The sequence below is a fragment of the Triturus cristatus genome, chromosome 2_2 (assembly GCF_964204655.1).
Source record: "Triturus cristatus chromosome 2_2, aTriCri1.1, whole genome shotgun sequence".
Lineage (NCBI taxonomy): Eukaryota > Metazoa > Chordata > Amphibia > Caudata > Salamandridae > Triturus > Triturus cristatus.
This window is the reverse complement of record NC_140582.1, coordinates 205,840,286-205,865,219: the sequence shown is the minus strand read 5'-3', so window position 1 is coordinate 205,865,219 and position 24,934 is coordinate 205,840,286. Positions and strand designations below refer to the sequence as shown.

Genomic DNA, 24,934 nt, shown 5'->3' with positions numbered 1-24,934 from the left:
ATAAAGTTAGTCAGTGTCTTTCAAGATTTGTTTTCTGTTTTTAATCTTTTATTTGAAGATGTACGTGAACCAGAACTTCTACATCACATAGTGCAGCACAGGCAAGTTTTTCCACTTTCTGACGTTTACGGAACTAATTATTTTCCTATAGTGCTAGTACCGAAAAGGAGTGTCCTCACGTAGACAGCATTAAAGAATACAGGTGGGAAGGGGAATATTTTATCATAGCAAGCACAGGCCTCCAGTGTCCGTGAAGGATTGGGGTTCAAGCAGACATGCCAACTCTCCCGATTCAGGCGGGAGACTACCGATTTCAAGGCTAGTCTCCCGCCTCCCGATTCCTGCAAGCAAAAACCCGATTCCTCGGGGGTTACAGCTGACAGGGCTTGGTATTGTGTAACGTGCTAATTCCTCCAGCAATAGTCAGTGGCGATGTAGGGGCTCCAGAAGGGGTGAAAAACCAACAAAGCCCCATTAACAGGCGAATGGTCTTTTAAAGACCTGTGAAATACGGGGTGGGGGGGCGGCTGCGTGTGTGTGTGTGCGCCCTGGAAGCTATTTCAGCCCGAGCTGCCACACAGGGGAGGGGGGGCGGGGGTGGTGTATGCACTGCCAGCAACCTGGCAGGCCAGTGCACAACACTTGCATCACCCTCTCTCTGCCTGCCATTGCGCTCCATGCTTCTGAAAGGTAAGAAAAAAACGTGAATTTGCGTTTCAAATTTCTGATCCTGCAGCAGCACACCTCCAAAGCACATACATGACATAATGTTGCCGCAGGCATGACTGCATTGTGGTTCGCGTTGCAGTGTTTGATGGAATTGAAGCTGACATCCACGGGATCAATATGGCGTCCACTGAGATGCAAAGCAGTTGTCAAGAGGACGAGAGCGGGCTGTATCTCTGCTCTAAGTGCCTGCAGGTGTCAGGGAAGTTGAACCGTCTCCATTTGGAAGAGGTGTGAATTGAAATGTAGCATATAGATAAATCATTAGTTGGAGAGGTTAGTTGTGCTAAGTGTCTGGTAGAAAGGAGGTGAATATGGGGCCGAGAAGGGAAGGTTGACTTTGAAATGGATTAAAAAAGGCCTGCACAAACGCCTTTATAAAAGTCTTCATTTGATTTTCACCCTAAATGATAGCCTATTTTTCTCATTCCCATGTTACAGAAAGTCCCATTTGAGTCATTAGGGGCCACATGCATCAAACTTAGTATGCCCCGTATAGAGACTGCGGCTTTTAGAAAGTGTACAACAATTCGAGGACAAATTCATAGAGCAGGAGATGAAGAGCGCAAGCACGACTTTTACACGGCACAAAGTGCCTTTTACCAGCTCTTTAATTAATAATTCAGGAGCCGCTCTCAAAACTTCAAACAAGCAGATCGTAGGCAGGGAAATGTCAAGGCTCATTAATTCACCACCGTGTGCTGACGTCCAAAAACATGCGGATAGCTAAATAAAAGTTTTAACTTTTGAATGTACACTGGTGAATATTTAATCTGATTCAAATGAAATCTGTGAATTTCCCAGTGCGTTGCGAGCCTGCCTTTATTGTTTTGTGAATTGTAATGGGTATTGTTAATATTAATGCTTATTGCTGAGGTAGACGCCATTATCTAGAAGACACCTGCTGCTTTATTCCATGGAGTTGAAACATCGACATGCCCGTAGGGTTAAATAACTTATTGTTACACGAATTTATATCAAACTATGTTTTAAATACTGCATATAGAACCAGTACGGTCTATATCGACATGACACCCTGAGTTTCATGTACATATGACAATATTATTTACACATCAAGCAATTCTGTCACACTGTGCTGTCTGCACTACTTTGCATTATATACTGTATTATGAGATTTGAAAAATTCAGTAAATCAATATATCTACAGTACCCTGAGGTGCATCAATTGATCTACTATTACACCTAATTATGAAGAATTACCAGAACTATGTAGATGTGTGTATAGGTTTAACCCAGGGAACGATTATCTGTGTTCTGAGTGCGTTTATAAGCATTAACTCATTTGTATGTTATGAAATAATAAGCATATGCTTTCCTCAAATGCAAGTAAATATAAAATATGGGATACTAAAAGTGCTTTAACAAACTATGCAGTCTTCGACTGTATTTATATCCCACACCAATCAAGTTGATATCAGGTGTTACATGTGGCATCAAATATGATTATTTGTAGTACATTAAAAATATGACACTGTTGTTTGAAGTTTGCGATAATGTCTTTTGTTGAGTGATTGAGTTAGTGCACTTAAAACATGTCGGGTCTGCTGATGGTTTCTTCAGGAGGGGCCTTAAATCAGCAGGTTTCTATTCCTCAGGGAACAAGGCCACAGTGATGGATGTGTTCAGGACCTTCCTGAACTCGTCAACTATTGTCATGCTGGTGTTGTTGAAGACGTGATGGGGGCATGCGTCGGTGGGTGCCTCAGAGTACACGTAGTTCATGATGTCAATAGCATATAGAGTGGTGAGAGATTCCCAGTGGGTGAGCGGCGTTCGGCATTTGAGTTCGTGGGTGTGAACCAGTTGATGGGGTCAGCTGTAGTGGGTTGGCTTTCGAAGTTTACATCACTCCAGTATCATTAGTCTCATAAGTTATATCACTCAAATTACACACATAATTCACAACGCTCACTTATTTCACATCACTCGCAGTACTCACAACATTCACACCCCTCACATGCATCAATGACATCATCACATCCCGCACTCCATTGACATCGCTCACGGTGCTCATATCAGTCACGGAAGGCACATCCCAGACATCAGGCTCACTGTCCACATCACTCACTGCTGTCAGAACACACATCACTCACTTCAACTGCACTACGTTAGATGTCCCAGACTCTACACCCTTCTGTGTTGGAGCCTCCCTGGATCTGCATTCTCTTTCAGTGTCCAATTGCCTGCTTTGTTGCGGATTCTGGTGGAACACTTTTGATGTATGGGGAAAAAGTGGTGTAAAAAACAAGACACCAATCAAAATGTGCCTATTTCCCATTGACACTGAGAACACAGCTTTTCAGAAGCACAAAGACTAGGGTTGCCCTGTCTGTTTCCTCTGTGTGTTTGTTTGCTCTACTAACTAGATTGGGTATCTCCCCATTATCCCTAGCCACTTTTCTAGAGTAGTGATGAGGTCACAGAACAGACCGTCCTGCAGAGTTATGACACCCGCTGCAAAGGTTAAATATTTGGTACCTAGGGGTCAGACTCAGACTTGCCTCTTCAGGGACCTTACAATGAGAATGATGTCTGGACCTCAGAGGATGCAGGTTTTTGCACTCAATTCATTCCTTCTAATCTGGTAACTGTTTCTAGGGCAGTGATGGGACCTCTTTCCCTGGCAGTCACTTTCTCCTTATTTTCAAAGCCTCCAATAGATTCATCTGATGTCTAGGAAAAAATTGGAGCGTTATGTTTTTTCCCCACAGTCTTTGTTTCATTACCCTACTGTTTCAAAAATAAATTGAAACATTACCGCATTTTGGGGCAATTTTCCAGCAAACAACAAGAGGACCCCAACCTCCTTTGCTGCTCTCTCACCCGACCCCGGCTACAACCCAGCAAACACCAGTGTTAAAGGTAAGGCAACTGATGCTATATATTTTTTTACATCGTAGTTAGAGCATGTATGTCATGTGGTCACTCTCAAGGCCCTCAAGCAGTGTCTTTCAGTGCCTCCAGCAACCACTATGGCACAGAGAGGCAGGAGGCAGTACGGCTCTATTTTTAGCAGTCATTTGAGATGTATTAGGATAATGCACAAGATATATGTATAATGTATTTATACTCAAATTTGATATTATTGCACTGCACCTTATACGTTGTACCTTGATTATTGACAGGTTTCTTTTATATATATATATATATATTGGTAAGGCCAGCAACACCCGACACCCCATCATGAATACAGTACAAGAGCTGATTACAAAGTCATTCCAGTCACGGCCACTTGAACAAAAACTGAAGTTAAAAGAATTGGGACCTCATCATCCTGAAATAAACCTACAGCAAACTAACCAGGACAGAGGAAAAATGTCAAAACGTACATTCTCAAATGCCTGGTACACAAAAGCTGATTGGCTTACAGGGTGCCCTATAAGAAATTCTCTGTTCTGCTTCCCCTGCTTGCTGTTTGGCGGTGACTTTTCTTGGACACGGCAAGGAATGGTCGACCTGAAGCACATCGCTGAAAAAATAAAGAAGCATGCGCTCACAAGAAATCATCTGGAAAACCTGACAAGACTGGGAATGTTGGGGGAAGACGCACCAATTGAGCAGCAGATAAATGATGCGTATCGCAAATCCATTCAAAAACACAATGAAGCTGTTGATAAGAACAGACAAAATCTATCCAAGATCATTGATTGCATTCGTTTCTGTGGTGCTTTCGAACTGGCATTGCGAGGCCATGACGAATCAGAAACTTCCTCAAAACCCGGGATCTTCCGAGGCCTAGTGGATTTAATGTCAACCATAGACCAGGATTTGGAAAGACATTTAGCACATGCTACAGTCTTTAAGGGCACCTCTAATACAATACAAAATGAACTCCTTGACTGTATGCTCGAAATTATAAGAAGCCATATTGTGCAAGAGTTGCGAAACACAGACTTTGTGGCTATTCAGGCTGATGACACCACTGATGTGTCCACTCAAACACAGTCCGTGTTAGTGTTTCGGTACCTTGACAGTGACAGAAACATTGTGGAAAGATTTTATGGCTTCACGCATTTAAGTGACTCTAGTGCAGCAACCATCACTGAAGCAATACTGTGTCAACTGGACTTAATTTTCCCGGACCTGCCTCAAAAACAAAAGCTTATCGCACAAAGCTATGACGGTGCATCCGTAATGAGTGGGAGCCTTAGTGGAGTTCAGAAGAGAATTCGAGATGTGTACCCTAATGCTCATTTTGTGCACTGTTACGCCCACCAACTCAATCTTATTATGCAACAGGCGGTATCAAAGATCAGAGAGACACGAGTCTTCTTTCAGGATATCGGAGGCATAGCAGCATTCTTCACACGTTCCCCCAAAAGAACAGAAGCCCTTCATGAGATTGTGGACAAAAGCGTACCAAGGGGATCCTCAACTCGTTGGAACTTTCACATTCGTACAGTCAACTTAATCTTTGAACAGAGGGAGGGCCTTGAGAAATGTTTTGTCGCCATAGCATCCAGAGCAGACTTTGATCACACAAGTCAGAATGAAGCCCATGGCTTTATTAGAACACTACAAGACAAAGAGTTTCAGTTCTTACTGTTTTTATTTCATGACATAATGATTCCTGTTGATGTGTTATACGATCAGTTGCAAAGAAAAGACCTAGATACTGTCTCTGTGAAAGCCAATACATCTGCATTTGTACAACAGATTATGAAAGTGAGAGATGGGGTTGAAGATTTAGAGAGCAAACTGCCGCAGCATTCTGTTTTTGCAAACCGCAGACAAAACATCACCTCTCTGGTTCGAATTGGAAAGGAGATATGTGACATTGTAATTGTGCAGGCGAAAGAACGCTTTTCGTTCACAAAACATTTGGTGAGTGCGACTTTATTGCAAAGTAAAGAGTTTGCACAATATGATGAATCCTTCCCTGAGCGTGCTCTGAATCAGGCTGTGGAAGCGTATCCTATGCTCAAAAAAGAGCAGCTGAGAACTGAGTTAACTGTACTCTACGGAATGCCTGTGTACCGGAAGGCCACAAGCGCCTGGACTTTGCTGAGTTTAATTCATAAACTGCATATGGAAAACTCACTTACAGAGACAGTGACTTTACTAAAAATTGTGATTACGACTCCAATGACAACAGTAGAAGCTGAACGATGTTTTTCAGCCTTAAAGCGCATAAAGACATTCCTCAGGAACACCATGCTAGAGGAAAGACTAAATGCTTTGGCGATGCTATCTGTAGAGAGCAAGCTAGTCCAAAAGATACCGGACTTCAACATGAAAGTAATTGACAAGTTTGCTACACTGAAAGACAGACGTGCGGATTTCATCTACAAAAAGTGAATGCTGCTACTTGTTTGAATACAAAAAATTCTGATTGAGGTAAGAAATGCATTGTTATCTCTGTTTTTAAAAGTTTTGTAGTGTTTGTTCTATTTGGAGACTACATAGATTTGCTCACCTTTGTTCACTGGCCGGACCTGTCTCCCGCAGGGTGAACGATTCGTTGCTTGTGTTGCCTATCAAACCTTTCCCCTTGGCAAATTGCGAAAACCTTTATTATACCATTTATATTTGGGGTACTTGCGTGGACCTATGTGAAGTGTGTGTACAAAGTTCAGCTCAACCAGAATCACGGTAACAGCGCATTGCGCTGCCTCTTTTATATTCAGTATATTGTAAGACTGTATTTCTTCCCCCGCCTTTCCTTGTTTTGTTTCCCTGTTTTCCCCTTGCTTGCCATTCGTTACTCTAGAGTCTAATATTCAGTATGTTGTAAGACTGTTTTTCTTCCCCCGCCTTTCCTTGTTTTGTTTCCCTGTTTTCCCCTTGCGTGCCATTCGTTACTCTAGAGTCTAATAGAGTCGGAAGGCCGTAGGGGAAGACTGTGGACTTTTCTTCAAGTTCCTGACGCTCCTGCGGAACGAGCCTGGCAACCATTACACTGCTGTGCAACTTCTTCTACTCTTAGAGCTGAGATTTCCATGAGTCTTATAGTCTGAATTCAGCACCTGAGCATAATAGGACAGAATGTATGAAGCTCTGTGGTAATACTGAATAAGCAGCTACCTATGTTATGCCATCTATTAATGTAATAACTGTACTTTCACAATTGCTTTATTAACCTTCCTGCGTTCTCAAATTTGCTTGAAAATGCACGATTTTTCTTCTTTTTTTTCAAAATTTTCGTGGGGGGGGTAACCCACCCAAACCCCCCTTTTGGGGTTCGGGGTCGCTCGCTGCGCTCGCTCGCTACGGTGCTGTATGCTAATTCGTTTGCGCCCCACCACTTTAAAATCTCACCCACCGCCCCTGGCGTACACCAGGGGCTCCGCCGCAAGCACATACAGGAGAAGAGACAAAGGGCACCCCTGCCTTGTACCCCTTGTGATGTGTATGGGTTCTGAAAGTAACCCGTTAACAAGTACCCGCGCTGTAGGTTTCTCATACAAAACTTCCATTAATTTGATAAAAACCTCACCTACTCCAACCCTTCTCAGCACGGCCTTCAAGAAGCGCCATTCAATAGAATCGAAGGGCATGTGCTGATCAGTTAACATGCAATCACAGCCCCAAAGGGGCCTCAGCAGTCAATATGTCGCAGAGTTACAGCTCCCACAGAGAACCACAGGGAGGGCCCTCTGACACCCAGGTAATCTCAGATCGCTCTCCAAAAGCCTGCTTTTTCTGGGCACCCCACAGCCACTGGGGACACACTGAACCTTGCCCCTTCCTGGATTGTCTCTTCTTCTGCAGAGTAGAAAGGTTCATTCCTTTCAGCAGTCTGGCAAGCAGGCTTCATGACTGCTAGACAACCTATCCAGGAAGAGATCAAGATTTAAGGTGATAAACCCTCACGTCTAGAAAAGTGGCTGTCGGGCAGATCGCATACATCTGAATCCTTGGCATAGCACTCTCTTCCTTGAGCATAGAGGAAGTGGAGGTGGAACAAAGTGGGGCAGTGGATCACACTTTTATACACAACTGACAGACAGGAAATATGGAGCCACTGTCTCAACTTTAGTACTGGTAAGGGATAGTTCTTCTTTCAAGTGTCTTTTTCAGGCTGTTCTCTAGGAACATCCTTTGTGAGAGTGATGCTTCTCAGAACAGGGTCATCCCCATCCTACAGCACCCACAACAGAGGCATAAAGACGTTTAAAGTTTCTACATCTGGCTGTCATCAGCCCAAGTGAAGGAGCAATCAGGGAAAGACAAGGCCAGACCTCATCTTTCACAAAAGAGTCTGCACTCCCACCCCTCATGAAGACTGAGCAGCAGGCTTATTGATAACCAAAAGGCTTCATAGAATATCTAAAGGAGTCCCATTTTCACTTCCCAAGATCTCAGGCGTCCAACTACAGGAATGGGAGAATTAAATTTCCACTGTGTGGGTGCAGAGTCCTTAAACTAGTGTAAGGCTAGGTGTGGGGCATCCAAAAGGGATCATAATGACCTCCATTACTCTGGCTCACTCAAACACACTGCATATACCACATAAGCTACACACAAACATGTTTTACACGCCCTCTGGATGTTGGTGGAAAGTACTGGGCAAGCACATTGAAGCGGAACTTTACATGAATGGTCCAGTAGAGCTCCCCCAGTGACTCAACTAAAGAAAGCTACTGATTCTAAAACACAGTATGTGGCCACCACCACTTTCATGCTAAATTCAAGGACAGACAATAGTCCTCTGTCTAAAATTAGGGCACACTTGCTGCTCCCCTTCACAGGATAAGTCCAGGACCTCTCATTCTTAGGGAGACAGCTAAGCTCCTGTGCACATGCTAGATTAATGCTAGGACCAAAAATCAAACGTCAGGACAGCAGATACATGCAGTTGGAGATTAAGGGCAGGGAAAAAGCTTGTTTACCATGTATGGGATATTCCCAGCTCAACACCACCTTTGATAAAAAAATTCAAAATATTCCTCCTTTCCCCAACAGATTTGAAAATTACAGTTAGATAGTGCTAGTTTGATGGTCCTCGCAGCAAGGCATGGGTATGCTGCAGCACTCGAAATATCAGTGGCCATCGGACATGTGACAGATGGACAAGCATAGAGTAGAGAGGAGGGACTGTACCCCATAAGAAACAATTGTCAAACATGGGAAATCTGTATGGGTGGAAAAATGTCAGTCCAAAAAAGAAGCTACAAGAAGGTGACAACACCAATGTAAAAAGTCAAGTATTGTCGTGAAACAGGCAGTCACGTTCGTGCCTGGATTTTAGAAAACTTGTGACTAACTACATCTAACAACAAACCATCATGGTATTACTTGAATTAATATTTCCTCCAATATACTTAATTTATCAAAGCTCAGACCAGCCTTCTGCAAGTATAGTTTAGTATGTTTATAATCAGAGCTTGATCCACCTTTTCCAAAGGCCAATAGAGCAATGGACAGTCGCTTTTCAGTGTGCAAGCCTTCTCGGAAGTCATTGCCAACATTCATTTTAGTTCCCTATGTGTATGAAAAATGCAACAGCACATGGTCTTCATTTCCTAAAAATGTCATTTTCTTGAAGCCTGAATAGTGTCTTAGGGCCAGAATTAGAGTTTGGCGGACAGGGTACCCTGTTGCAAATGTGAAGCAGTATCCTGCCTGCCAAATGTAGCATCCCCCCCCCCCCCAGCCCGAGAGCATGCAAATAGATACACCACACGTGGAGCTCTGAAATGTACATCTTTATTCCTCAGCATACAATCTCACTCTGCTCTCTGATTACATCATAACCATTAACAACCACACCTCCCAACCCGTTATGTACTTCCTCTGCTAAGTCTGACTAGAACCACAAGGGTTTTGGCACATAACACTACATCCCCCTTTGTTAATTAAAAGTACAAGTAACAGTTATATCGAGACACTTGCACTAGTCGACCAGATCAAGACAGGGAATGGTCCAGATGTACCCTTTTCAGGTACCGATGGTTCAGGTTCTGATTCTTGATCTAGACTGTCAAATGGGACAGCCTCATTGGTAGGTGAAGGAGCTGACGATCGCAGGGGGTGGGGATTTGAAATGTGAGGAGTCCTATGTGATTGACTCTATGGGACGCTGTGCAGTCACCATGCGTCTTTTACACGTCATAACCCTCAGAGGATCAAAAGCAAATGGAGTACCTGCTTTCCACTTTTGCTTCTGCCTAGCCAGGACTAAGTCACCTTCTTTGCAGATGGCTTCTTTGTTGTCCCGTCGATCGGCGTATGTCTTTTGAGAAGTGTAGTTGACACAAACCTTGCCAGCACTCAAGGATTGCTCTGTTGTCCATTGTGGCAGTTTGGTTCCGATGGCTCTCCCAAACAGCAAGGTGGCAGGGATTTCACCCGCTGTGGAGTGAGGAGTTGAACAATAGGCATGGAGGGCTTGACACAGGGCATCCTTCAATTTAATCTTCAAGGGATGCTTGCTGAGTAACCATTTGGAGGTACCCATAAAATGTTCCACAACACCATTTGCTTGGGGCCACAGAGATGTACTCTTATAATGCTTAACATTAAATTAATTCTAAGAACTCTCTGAACTCTTTGCCATTGAACAGTGGACCCATATCTGATTTGAGTATGGAGGGGATACCCCAGGGTGCATAGATGTTGTCCAGCGGCTCAATGACCTTGTCATGGGTTGTTGATGACAAATCCGCTACCAAAGAGAAAAATGAATATTCATCAGCGACTACAATGAGATGATGTCCCTTTCCTAGGGGCCCAAAGAAATCAACTGCAATCCTTTCCAAAGCCTTCGTAGGAAGGTAAGACCTGGTCAGTGGATGTGGAGTCATTTTGGCGAAAAGGCAGTTGCAAAGATGGCACTCATTAACTTTCCTCTCAACCCTCTTGTCTAAGCGCAGGAAACATACTCTGTCTCTTAGGGCTCTTTTGGTTGCAACAATACTATGATGTCTTTCATGAGCTAGTTCAATGACCTGTTGTCTCAGGTATGACAACTCTAGCCCTCAATACTACACCTTCTTTGGTCACAGACAGTTCGTCCTCTACATTTTAAAAAAAATTTTTTATTTAACATCGTGAACAGAGGTCAAACACTCCTTTTCCAGGATCCAGCCAGAATGTGTATTTTCTTGTCAGCATTTGTAAGCTCAATAATCTGTTTGATGGATATGGCTGCTTGTGTACTAGACTTTACAATGAAGTTGATGTACTCCTCAGCTGTCTTGGGTGTCGAACTGTGACGATTTAGTGGTACTCGTGAAAAATCATCAGCAGGGTTCTGGTCTTTACCTGGATTGTGTACAACTGTATAATCGTACTCTTGCAGTCTCAGACGCCACCTCTCAATGTGGGGGCAAGGCAGCTAGGCTTTAAGATTTGAGAAGATGGTGAGTAGCACTTGGTGTTCTGTGATGACTGTACAGAAACACTTGAAAATATTCACAGGCCCACCCTACAGCCAGACTCTCCTCCAGCTGAGAATAGGCACGTTCTGGGTCAGACAGGCTCCAACTGGCATAGGCCACAATGTGTCTCCAAGCATTCTGATGACCATTACGTTGAGCAAGGAGTGTCACAAACAAAAATGAGGGCTTATGTTCCTAAAGAGAAAGAGGAGATATCGACAGGTTGTGCAGGACTCGGGCATATGCACGGTGGCAGTCAACAGGACTGTTTCATGTTGCCCTCACACATCCCAAAGGGATGTCATGCTTCATCATAGGACTATTGCTCCTCGTTGGGCTGGTGCTGCAATGCCCAACGGTTCCCCCGAAGGGTCACTTTGGTGGAGATCTTTTATTGGTATGCTGTATTATAAATGCAAAGTAGAGTCCAGCTGGGGTGGTATCTCATGTGTGATGTGGGTTAAAACTGATCAGAGAGGCCACCAACTACTTTTAATAACTGTCAGATTAAAAACCTATATAGGTAAATGCTACCAATGGGGTCACCGGGCTCGCATCCACTGTGATCTCAGTGTGTAGTTTGGGGTTAAAGTAAGCCATCTCAGTTGCATTGTCATTTGCATGGTTTATTCCTTTGAAACTTTGATCACGTTCAACAGAGCTTTGAAATAGGACATTTTGTTTTGTCAACTCTCTGGAGCACTTACAGCAGCAAAATCACGAATGAACCTTGAGCAATAGCTGGCCATACCTAGAAAAGATCGCAGCATGATGACATCTTGAGGGGGCAAGTAGCTGACAAAGCTTTTACTTTGTCAGGAGTCATTCCCCCAACAGAAAATGTGTCTCCAAAGATTTTGAGTTTGGTCTTGGGAAACTCACACTTTGTTGCATTCAGAATAAGGCCTGCATCACACTTGTGTAAGAACCTTGTTGTGCTGCTTATGTGTCGCTTCAAATACTAATGTCATCACAGTAATTAAAAGCATTGGTGACAGGTGGAATTATTCGATGTGTAACATCCTGTACTAGTTTTTCAGCTGACGACACTCGAAAACTCAACCTTTTGTATCTAAACAAACCAACAAGAGTCCAAACAAGCATTTACAATGCAATGGTCTCGGCATTGGTAAAGTTAGAGCTATTGGCATTGCTCATGACATTATTTTTGTTTATGTTTTTGTTTTTAAACATTTAAAGAAACGGCATTGTCATGAGCAATGCCAATAGCTCTAACTTTAACAATGCCGAGACCGTTGCATTGTAAATGCTTGTTTGGTACTCTACGGCAGGAAGGCAAGATACCAGAGAAACCTGGATTTGTTATCTGCCATGGAAGATGGACAATCGACCCATTGCCACCTTGCCCAGAGTGGGAGAACAGAATCCAAGGTTCATTGCAGGGCACCTGGCTATTCGTTGTAGAGGGTTATGATGGCATTCAGAGCCATCGAGGAGAGTAGGCATCTTACATTTTCAGGTCATTTCATCCACTACAGCTCTAAGCCACCGTTTAAAGAGCGGCCCTTGCAGGGGCATCCGACATCTTGTCAGCAACAGTCGAAAGACGGGCAAGGCCCTGGCTGCAGAGGAGACTGTAAAGGGACCCAAGCTGCAGACCCCCCAGGATGCGCATCATCACAAGGGAAGCTCACTTCCTGCACTGGTGAATCAAACACAGGAAGGACCCCGCCACCCAGGTTTAATCCCCCCAGCTTACAGCGCTTTATAAACTACAGTAAAACACAGAAAGAAAACAGGGGAGGTGATGTCCCAGCAGAGCGCCCTATAAAGCTTTCAGTTACACAGAGGAGGGGCGGGCTTCAGTACAAACGCCATTTACAGCCCTTTAAGTGGCTCTCTCTTTTACAGCCCTGTGCATTACAGGGAGGGGCTGGGGTCTGCCTCCTGTAACAACCTCATGACTTACATACAGGTTTCTGTTTTTACTCTGCACAGATAATGCAAAGCTTTGTTCAGTCAATCATCCTACAAAAACACACAAAATAAACACCATCACACAAATGCACTTTCAACCTTCGTAGAGAGTTAAAACATCTGCATACTTGACAAGATGTACAGCGCATCAGTCAAGGGAAAAGCAACTATCTACATTCATGATACATGACATCGGTCTTAAATCCAATACTGAACCTCGAATAAACTACAAACCACCACCTTAGACTGCACAAACGTTATTCATTTCTTGCGTGTATTCCGGCGGAGGGGGCCCCCATTCAGCCTGAGGCCTATGTATATCTGGTAGATATCTGGATTATGGTCATCCTGCAGGAGGTGTGGGGGACATCATTTACCGTTATGCCACTGGTTCTCATGACTGCATTGCTTCTTTTTAATATATTAAATAGGTCTATTTCACCACCTCCAAAGGCCAGTCATTACCGGGACAGTTTACTCTTGTGACTTACTTTTATTTCAGAAAGTCTTGATTAGGATTTTGTGCAAACAGTAAGATTCAGCCGAGAAAATACAAAGGTCTCACCCTAGTTGAGGACCTGGTGACATCTAATCCGAACAGCGCAAGTGAGGCTGATGGGAGAACACGTAACAGGAATCCATAATTATAACGCAGCAGCAAACAGTTCAGTCCAATCTATAAAGTTTTCAAAGCTCATTAAAGATCCATAAGCGTTCTTTAAATGCAGGAACAATGTACTTCGTTGCAATTCCAGGATAGCATTCAAGAGGCCATGGGGCGTTAACGTTATTGTACGCAGATGCTTTATGATGCCACCATACATAGTCAAAGGAGCGCGCCAAATTACAACAAATGACCTTCAAATTGGCTTGTTCCCACTGGAAATACAAGAATGATAAAACCTATAGGTCTTGCCTTACAGACCTATTGGATTTGGCAATTATTTTTGACAGTGCTGTACAGCGTTGGCAGCTGACGCTATGCGGCATTTTTATTAATACATTAAAAAAATTGATGTGCTCGGCGAGGCAAGTTATTGCGACATGCATGATTATACATGTGCGTGCATTACAAAATAGCGTGTTTTTTTAGTGGACAGATCTGCGATGCACTGGTAAATGTAAAAAAAGTTGCAATAGTAGGGCGAAAGTGCGTTGTGTTGTTTGGGGGGTGGGGAGTGAGCTGGCCAGGGTGGGAGCAACACAGAGCGGGATGGAGCAAAAAACGCACTCTGGGTAGAACAACGCAGGGTGCAGGGGAGACGGATAAGACAATGAGCAAACACACGGGGGGGGAATAGATGGGACAGCAACATGGATCCGTTGAGGGCGAGTAAAACAGGTGATGCATACATGCCACTATACCAGATTCAGAAGGGAGACTCCCGAATTTCGAAGCCAAACAATTACTTTTTTGGGCTGTCTTCCAAGTTCTGCCTGAAATTAACCTCTGCTTCAATAGAAGTCAATGAGGAAAATACACTCCCTGATATTCTTTTCATAATCCCCCATTTTCAATTTCTAAAATGTTGGCATGTATGGTAACGGGAGACCAACGCCCACGGATGGGGAGAAGCAGAGGGGGCACCAAAAAGGCAGATGGGACAGCAACACGTTGCGGTACGGGTTAGAGAGAAGCAGACAGTGGAGAGTAACACAGAGCTGGTGGGAGCGAAGCAGTAGAGGGAGAGAGAGCTAGAAGTGGAGAGAGAGCTGAAAAAGACCGGGGCAGAACTCTAGCATCAGTGCTCCCCCGCGGTGCTAAAAAGCAGTACGCTTAGAGTGGAGGGGCGGCTGGGTGATTGCTGGTTAAAGGGAACGGGGCGAACAATAAAACATCCTGTCGGTCAAGTACGTGCGCTTGACCACGGTGTACACTAATACATTTTTTTTTTTAAACGCATCTCGTGCCCCATGACCAATATTCGTTCACGGATACCATTGTCAGTAGTCTCTGCAGCGTGCGTAATTAGCCTAGAAGTACTGGGAAAACCGCCCCCAAAACTACTCGAGCACAGGCTGTAGGCCTAGAGCGTCCTCCATTTTCCTGTGATACGCCGCTGCGCGCATCGATTTTCGGGGCCGCTTAAGTACCCCCCTCTACCAGGCGCGCCTCACCTTGTTTGTTTTCGTTCAGTTGCCGGTCGAACTCGGACATGTTGGTTACCCTGATGGTGGTGGTGGTGCCGCTGCCGGGGGCTTCTTTCGACCCCTCCTGCCGTAGCCAAGGAAAGAGAAGACGGGGATCCGAACGATTATCTCCTGCAAAAAAAGAGGCGGTATGAGGGCGAGTCCGCCCGCCCCGCAAATCTTAACAGCCAATCATGTACCGCACTGAAGAAGGCAACCACTGAGGATAAGCTGTAACATTTGCGGCCAATCAAAAACAAAAATTGCGAGCAAAATAAACCAATCAACGGAGCAGTCTTCGCTCCACGCCACTGACGATATGTCCTACGCGCTAGTTACGTAGAGGCAGTCGTGAGGCTATACATACGCACATATAAAAATGTTTAAAATATAAATAGACCTTAATGTCCAGCTTGACAAAATACAACAACAAGCACGCACCTAATGAGAAGATCGCGACCTGGCAATTAACGAATGCGTCCGGACGCCGGGACACCACCGCCTTTCTCCGAGGCACAGCAGAAAATGCCTCGGAGAAAGGGAGTGTCCTTTTCGGATTGGGGGGCGTGTTTTGCTGTTGTCTCCTCCCTGAGACTTCTCGCAAAAAACACGCCCCCCGATCCGAAAAGGACGGGGCAGGATTAGAGTGACGGGACCTCTTCTCCAATGGCTGGCCAGCATTTACTAGGCCAGCCAATGGAGAACAGGGAAGAAGAGGGGCGGGTTCAAGCCCCTCTTCACCCAAGTCATTATGTCTCGCGAGCGAGACTGCGCAAGCGCAGCCATCGCTAGCCGAGACCTAAAAAGTAGTGATGTTCCTGCAATTCTCTTCCACCTAGAGTTGATCATCCCTTGTTCAGGTCAAGTGGGGAGAAAACTTTGGCATCGTTCAGTTGCATGATCATGTCATCTATGTGTGGACCAGGATATCTTTTTCTCTCAATTGATTTGTTGGCCTGGCACATATCAACACAGATGCACAATGCACCTTCATTGTCCATTTTTTGCCCCACCAATATGGGTGCCACCCATGACATAGGACCAGTGGGGCGTTCAGTGATGTCATGCTTCAGCAGCGTTTCTAGTTCTTTCTCATCGGCTTCTTGCAAGTGGAAAGTGACTCTGCTATGCTGCTGGTCAACACTGTGAATGGCCTGATTGATGTGGAGTCGAACTTTCAATGTATTGAGCCTGCCCAGGCCATGAAATGGTGACGGGAAATGACTCACAACTTGAGGTTGTAATGGATAGATATCAGTCACATGTCAGAAACGGTGGCAAAGCTGAATAGGCAAGCACTGGACAAAGCCAATTGTAGAACATGAATTGGCGCTTGCACGGATACTGCTTTATGTCTCAAAGCCACTGTGAATGACCCTTCACTTTGCAATGGTTTAGAGGTTGCTCTTGTGTATACTTTCATGTTTGACGGGTGGAGACATGGGACAGGAGATAAGCTGTTGAACTTTTCAACTGCCATGATGTTAATCGATGCCCCACTGTCTACAATGAAAGTTACGGGGCATCCGTTGACCTTTATTGTAACCTTGAGGCAATGTCCAAATGAATTTTGTTGCTTCGTTTGGCGGTTTACTTTTGTCATTGGTACTTCTTTGCAAGCAACCAGACCTACATGTGCCCATTGTTAGTTGGTGGGGGCCATCAGCACACATCCATTTTCCTCACTGACGCTCGATAAGGACGTCGACTAGGCTCTGTAGGACGAACTTGACAACAATTGTCTTTGTCCGGTTTCTACTTGTCATAACTGATGCCGCCTTTTTATGTGGGGGGCGTGGTGAGAAGGCTTCTGGAACTTTCCGCCATACATTTTTTCCTCTTGCTGTGACGCAGTTAGTTTCTCTTTCACTCTGCAAAATTAGGAAGTGGTTTTCCTTACTTCAGCCTTTGCACATCTGCCTTATGGCAGGATATTTGTCTGGTGGATATGAAAACTCACATTGGAAGCAAGGCGGCAACTTTTACTTGTCTACTCTGTCCCTACTCTTCATGGCCTACGCATATTCATTTTTCACTATTCAAGCTTCCCCGTCAGCGGCTTGTCAATCCATTCTTTCAACGGTCCTGGCGGCCATTAGCACTTTCTCCAAGCTGAGCGTTTCTCAAAATGTATCTTCTGAAGGAGTTTGAAAGACAGCCATCGATGAATCAAAGACATATGGCTTCTTCATCATTACAGTCTCCAAATTTGCAATGCTTGATTAGCACATCGTCTTTCAACAAACTCGACCATAGTTTCACAAGCTTGCTGTCAAACTGGATTGAAAACTTACCCTTCGAGGTCAACTTTAGGCACCAGATTGAACTTGACTTCTAGCGCTTCCTTGACGGTATCATATTGCGCCAGCTTCTAATATTTTCTTAACCACTTCTTTTTCTCCACCACCGGTATGGTTCTTTAGGTACTTAAGGATTTTCTTATCTACCTCTTTTAGGACATCTATGAAATCCTCGAATGTCTCAATCCACACAGTCAATCTGGCGCCAATATTGTGCTTCTTTGCGCTGCTGGTTTCAGAAATGCAGCTGCACCGTACTTCATGCTCTTTTCAACTGCTGTTGAGAGTATATGCTGTTCAGGTGTTGGCAGCTGTTCTTTTGGGCCAGTACCTCCTGCAAGCACTGGCTGTGTGCTTGTACCTGGGTCATCACGCCCGATCAGAGGTCGTAGGACGCCATCTTCTTTCTTGGCAGTAAGCAGCAGTTCCTCCACTTGTACTCATTTGGAGGTACCCATAAAACGTTCCACAACACCATTTGCTTGTATTGAGCCAGGTTGTGCCTCATGGGAACAGTCCAGCCCGAACTGCCAGGCCAGGTCCTCCCTGGACTGGAAACAAGCATCCTAGGACCGGTTTCGGGCTTTCAGCCCTCATCAGCCATGATAGCTTGACGCCAGTGGCATGGAGAGCACGGGACCCACGTCTGGGCATACCCTTCCCACTCTGGGTGACAAATGCAGAGTGTTTGAAAAGTTTCAGCACTCCGTCCATCATCTCTTTGTGTTTGCTTTGTTCACCCTAAGTTGGCAGGGCTTGCCCAGACGTGGGTCCCTTGCTCACTGTGCCACTGGAATCAAGCTATCCTGGCTAAAGAGGGGTGAAACCCCGAAACCGGTCCTAGGATGCTTGTTTCCGGTCCAGGGAAGACATGGCTTGGCAGTTCGGGCTGGACTGTTCCCATGAGACACAGGGGCATGACTGATTTGAATATAGCTGTGTCTGAACTGGGTGGCAAAGTGAGCTAAAGAATGATGATGGATTCAACCCAGATCTGTGACTGGGGGTGAGTGTTTGATCTCTTTGGGTCTCTTTGGGTTTGCTTTATCATATTTGGCAGCAGAGGCAGCATGCGGTTTGCCAGTATTTTGTTGTACATATTTATTAGTGATAATGGCCTGCACAAGTCAAATCTAGCGACAGGCTTAAGAAGTGAGACGATTACAGCCTCTCTGAGCCTGCGGTCGGGGTGGCGGGGAGAGGATGCCTTCTTCAAGGGGGCCCTTAAACATGGTCAGCAGATGGGGGCTAGGAGGGCGGCATATTCCTTATAGATGGAAGTAGTAAAGCTGTCAAGGCCTGGTGCCTTGTCGCTTGGGAGGGAGCTAATGGTTTTCACAATCTCTTCCTTCATAATGGGAATGTCAAGGAACTCTCTATGCGCATAATCTAGCCAAAATAATTGCAAAGTGTTGAGGTATGCAGTTAGCCCAGCCTTGTCCTGGGTCAGGTTGGAAGTGTACAGCTTGGCATAAAAGGTGGACATCGTGTCCAGAATTCCTGTAGACATGTCCTGGACACATTCATCATTGTCTAGCAATTCAAGTACATCTGTGGAGGTGCGTGGGTGTCGAAGGAGGCCCACTAATGTCTTCCCTGGTCTGTGCCCTTCTCCATAGCGGCGGGACTGGGTATCTCTACCCAAATAGCTCACTTCTCGCTCAGTCTCGCTGTGTATTCCGATATTTTTTCCTGGATAGTTGCCAGTGTGCTCGGATTGTTAGACCAGTAGTAGTCTGGTTCTAAGTCTCGTATGGTGCCCTCGAGTTTATTAATTTGCATTCATATTGCCCTAAGCACCCCTGCCTGTTTGGAAATACATGCGCCACATAGTACCGCCTTGAACGCCTCCCATAGCAGTGATGAGATGTCACCGTGCCCTTGTTCTGTTTGAAGTATGCAATTATGTCCAGGCGTATTTCAGTGCCCCTGGCGGAAGGTGCCATGAGAACGTGCTGGGGGGGGTTTGAGGAATCGATATCTCCAAAAGAACGGGGGGATAGTCCGATAGTGTGCAAGCCAAGTGTGTAGCCCTAGCGCCTCATAACTTTGTCTTCTGTGATATAATCCAATAATCTATTCTCAACCACGTGTTGTGGTGAGAGGAGACACAGGTACCTTCTTGCTGCTCACCCCGGGATCATCTCCATATGTCAAGTGGGTGATTGTCTTGCATGATAGTGTTGAGTGCAGATTCTGCGCTAGGGTGTGGCCGGCGTGACAGACCAGATCTATGAAAACGGTCATTGAGTACTACATTGAAGTCCCCTTCCCAGAGCGTCGCTCCGTTTGCCCTCCCCGCCACCAGTCGCCACAATTCAGCAAAGAAACCTGGATCATCTGTGTCCGGCCCGTATATTGCCACTAGGGTTAGGGGTTGTTTATACAGTGTTCCTGTCGCAATGACATAACACCTGTCTGTGTCTACAACAATGACATCCTTGGAGAGCTGTGGCAGTCCTGTACAGAGCAATATGTCTATTGCCTTCGCATAATTAGAATATAACGAGGTGTATGCCTCACCATACCACCTGGCTTTCAATCCTGGAGCAGTGTGTTTTATGAGGTGTAGCTCTTGTAGAAAGCAGATATATATATGGTGGCGTACGACATTCGTATGTATGAGGCCGGATTTATGAAAGTCATTGAGACCCGGATGTTCCAGGTAAGACATTTTGTAGACATCTAAGTTGAACCTGTGTATTATGCATAGTGTTGTGCTGTCGTGATCGTATAATAATGAGGTGTGACTGATCACCCATGTGGTGAAGCATTGCTGAGTGCTACAAAAGAATTTAAAGACAGAAAAACAAGAAGACACAATTGGGCGAACCGTAATCCACCCCCCACTCCAACCCCTGAACATGGTATTGCTTCAACCCCCCACCCCCCTCCCAGAGCCCCTTCATGAACCCCAAACATTACAACGGGAAACATCCCTGTAGGCAGAACAGGACTGGGCTAACTCCCTAGGTTGGGTGACCAGATGGGCCAAAGCCCAGTGTTAGCACACAGTGAATATGAGAAACAACAATACAATAGTCATCTTGGGGTACCGATAGGCTGTGTGAAATACCCCACGTCACTTATCTGGAGTTGGTTTGAGCCGACGTTCTCAGTAATGATTCTGCCATTATGCCTGCAGACCTGGGCTAGCTCAGTCGTTTTCATTAAGAGGATCCCTTGAGTAGCCCCTCGCCGAGGATACCTGTTTCTTGGTAAGATGTTTTGCAAACATAAGGGCCGACTTGGCATCTGTAAGGAAGTGTGGTTTGCCATCCTGTGTGATGCGGAGCTTAGTAGGATAAAGGATCGCATATGGAATTTCCATTTAGTAGAGAAGTCTCTTAGCAGGAAGGAATTCTCATCTGGCATTTTGGACAGCGATAGTGAAGTCCTCGTAGAATGATATAGAGTTGCCCTCATGGGTTATTGATTATTTCTCACGGGCCAGGCGGAGAATAGTGTCTCTATCCCTATCCTTTAGTAGGCGTGCCACTATGGGTCGCGGGCCCAGGGATCGATGTGCCTGTTCTACAATGAATACAGTCGACAAGGCATCTCCGAACAGGTCACGAAGAAGCAACTCCACAAAACTTTCCATGGTGGGGACTTCGATTAAAGCACCTCGTTCTTAGCCCTGATGAAGTCGAGGATCTTGTCCTTCCATAGCAGATGTTACTTAGACTCCAGTTGAGCATCTTCAGCGTCGGAGACACGTTTTTCTACCTGTTCAAGTCTTGCGTCGTGTTTGTCTATGCTTCGTTTCATGTGATCCAATCTGGTGGTGAGTGCACCTAGCTTGGGGTGAATGGCTCTAAGGCTGCTTTTGACATCAATGAACAGTTCTTTAATATCTGTATCTTGCATACTGCCACTCATCAAGGTCTCCAAGGGAGTTAACGAGTCTCCTGTTCCGCATTGCGAGTAGAGTGTTTGCCTTTGAAGGTGAGCTTAGACAGCATGGCGTCTTGCTTGCCCATGTTTCCCCACAGGAATCGGCATACTAGCGATGGGTGTGCCAAGGTACTCCCGCTTATAGCACTCACAGGGCAACTATCAGAACTCCTCTGCCTACTGCATGTAATATCTAGGGTGTGAGTCTGCGTCCTGGCTGGTCCTGCCACACACAGTGTCTGGCGGGGGGGGCACAAGCAGGCCCAGTGGGTTAGCTCACCGTGCGATCCTGGTTCCAGAAACTGCTGTGCTGGCTCCAAGAGATCACTGGGGCCCTCTTTGTCAGGGGCTTAGAAGATGACAGACAGATGTAACAGGATAATTGTAGCTGTATGTTGGCTGGCCAGGAGTCGAACTCCCCGCTTCAAAGACCATGGCCACACTCTCCAACAGTCCCAAAGCCACGGCGGTGCTCGCAGGGTATTTTCTCGCCCCTGGTCCAGGGCCGCGCGGCTATCCCATCCATCGCGCCCTTTTACTCTGATAACTTTATGTCAGACTCTTTGCTACATTTGATTTACCCTTATGCTAATTCCCTATATTGATTTACCATGCATTCTGATTGTTTTTGCTTTCTGTATCGCACTTTAAATTACTTAATTAACCTTCAGGATTACTAATTTGTATTGGTCTCAAGAAGGCTTATTTAATTAACTATGCTGATTTATTCACTGTCAATCTTAAATCTGTAGGGACACACTGGCTCATATGGTCTTGAGGTCAACACCGTCCCCAATCTTATGTAAGCACTTAATCTAAGATTATCTGATCAGATAGCGTACTGGACAACTGACTACTCTTGATGCTAAGGGCCTCATTAGGGTAATAGCAGGACTCCACCCTTGGTGGCCCCACACAAGGAAGAACCAGTACCATGGGGAATGTACTTGAGTGAGGGATAAATACTAGAGCATTTAGAGCAGGTGCATGAGAAAGAGAGACTGACCACAGGAATCAGTGTTTCAGCACAGATTCCCACTTGAGTTTCTGCATAAACAGCCTTTTTTCTCCGGTACATGCCACCTTCTTTCAGCAGATGTCTGTGGAAAATTATAGGGAGATACACTTTTCCTATGTTACTTTTAATAGCCAATTAGCCCAATAACTCAAATCCCTATCTTCAAGACAACACTTAATGTACGTTAAGCTATGGTGTATATGATAGAATCAGAACCTGAATGGCCACATTGGCACTTGTCCTGTTATACGTGTGTATGTTAATGTTATGACATGTGCAAAGAAAAACGTTTTATGTACGCAACAGAAAATGGCCCCGGACTGTAAAGAGCTGCTAAAGAAAAAGCACTGCACTGTTGTGAGGCAAGGCACAAAGGAACAAGTTAGATGCATTTTTGTGTCACTGTGGTGCACAGTACAGAAGTACAAGAGTACACTTCACTCCTGCCTTTACTGGACACAATGGTCAGGGACATCAAATACAGGCTGAATGCTAGGGAAGCAGCATCCTACCCACCCCTCAAAGCAAACAGTGGTTCTAAAAATAAGACAAGCGTTAGTACAGCCAATAGGCCTGTTTACTGGTTTTTGTAAGGGGAACTGATTAGAAATACTTGGTGACTTATGTGTGAGGTCCCCAGCTGTGTACTTAAAAGGCATACATAGCACAATATTGCAGTTGATACTTTTGATAAAAGTCCAGCATTTTTGTTGGATTCTTGAGAAAGCCCATGTGCATTTATATCTTTTTTATTTTTCCACAAAGGAGACAATGAAGTAAAATCTAGAATCATATTATCAATACAAAAAAGTCAAACCAAAGGGGCACGCAAGTGTAATTAGTGAATAGCGCTGTGACTTTATGAGAGGTTAAGGCATCAATAAGGAACACACTTCCTAAACAAATCCATAAAGCAGCAATTAAAAATGCCTTTGTGTCAGCAAAGTAGATGTGTGAAAGAGCAATCACTGTCTATAGCCTAACAAAAAAAAGGACTACTCAATGCGCCATCAACAAAACCTAATGGAAAGACAAATGGGCCAACTCAAGCAACGTTAAACCATGAAAATCACATGAAGGCCAGAGGACCCCTAAATCTCATAAGCTGCCTAAATAGAAAATAATTTAACAGTAGTCTGCCTCAAACAAAAATCCCCCACCCATCGAACAATTGACCACAAATATCGTTAGAAGAGTGATTAGATTAAGAATAATATCGCTAAAGAATGATTTCTCAAACCACTCAATCCCTTTGAGGAAGTAGTTTGGAACAAATCTTTGCGATTTTTAGTTTTACCTAATCACCGACTCATCTCTCCCCTGTTCCAACTGAGGATGCACAACTTTAAAGAGTTAACTAAAGAGGATTGTTCTTCTGTTAAAATATTGCATTTAACATTTAATTGTAGAATTACTGCCATACTCCTACTAAATGCACACATTTAAAATCCTGACAAAATACTTGAGAAAATGTAGCAAAAATCCTGTGAGTCGACAACACATTACAAATTGGGATTAAGAAACATTACACGAGTTTTTCTTTGGAAAGATCCATGGCAATGGTAATAATAGATGTTGAGTAACGTGAACTAGCTTTACTACTATAATTGTTAAGTTATAGCGGGGAAACACCTTACCTCCATAATCTCAAACCAGTTCTTGGCCACAGGATGTAGACAACTCACCTAGAAAGTAAACCGGCTTCTCCAACTGGCTGCACCAGGTATTCATCGATGTCGCTTTTTGAGAGAAATGCGGGCAGCTGCACTTGACTGGTGCTGTTGTGCAAGTTTAGAGCAAACACGGTGACATCCCCAACTTGGTATTTTTGGCTGAAAAGAAAAAAAGTTTTAAGAGTAATATTTTACCTGAATGTGAACAGACTCCAAGTTCACTTCTGTTGAAATTGGTGTACTACATGAAAAGTGGAAGGAGTGCTATCGTCACAGCGACTTCATCCCTGCGGGAAGGAACGTTCTTGTGTTTTAGTGGGATGTCACAAATTAATTGTGAGTGGGCAGTGCATGCATATGCTAATGAAACCACCACAAGCAACATGGTCATGAATACAGCCAGAGCTTCTGGGTACAGAGTTAAATACCAAGAGGATACCCAGCCTCCAGCACCTTTGGAACCTCTCCATCTAGCTCATGTAAAAGCAGATCTTCGGTATCCTGTTGTGTGTACACACTGGGGTCTGTACATATTGAACAAAACAAACTTGCAACAAACAAATCAGTGCAGCTCCTCCACCAGCATTCATCCTAACCCCACACAGAGAAGCTGTGCCCCCAACATGTGACATCATTGTGCAAGATGTCCAGCACTTGGGCGCATAGGATTGGATTTTCACAAATGACAGATTGCAATCAGGAACACTATTTATTTGCTCAGTAAATATTTTATTAGACAATACTGTCCATAAAACCACAGTACTAAAATAAAATTACAGAAAAGGAATTCAATGTTTATACTTTGCAAGTATAGTTTAGAAAACCTACTGAACTTTTTTGCAACTCTAGGTCTCATCATTTCATACAATAGATCCATGGCCTTTATAGGATTTTGTTTACATTCAGTTT

At 44.7% G+C, this 24,934-nt stretch overlaps 1 protein-coding gene across 1 annotated transcript in view; it reads right to left on the bottom strand.

Moving 5' to 3' along the window:
• HPSE (heparanase) overlaps positions 1-24,934 on the bottom strand; it is a 129,726-nt gene that overhangs the window by 4,975 nt on the left and 99,817 nt on the right. The window contains exon 11 of the mRNA XM_085641186.1: positions 24,038-24,184. Within this exon, the coding sequence (XP_085497312.1) occupies positions 24,038-24,184 (147 nt within the window). The remainder of the gene's footprint in view (positions 1-24,037; positions 24,185-24,934) is intronic.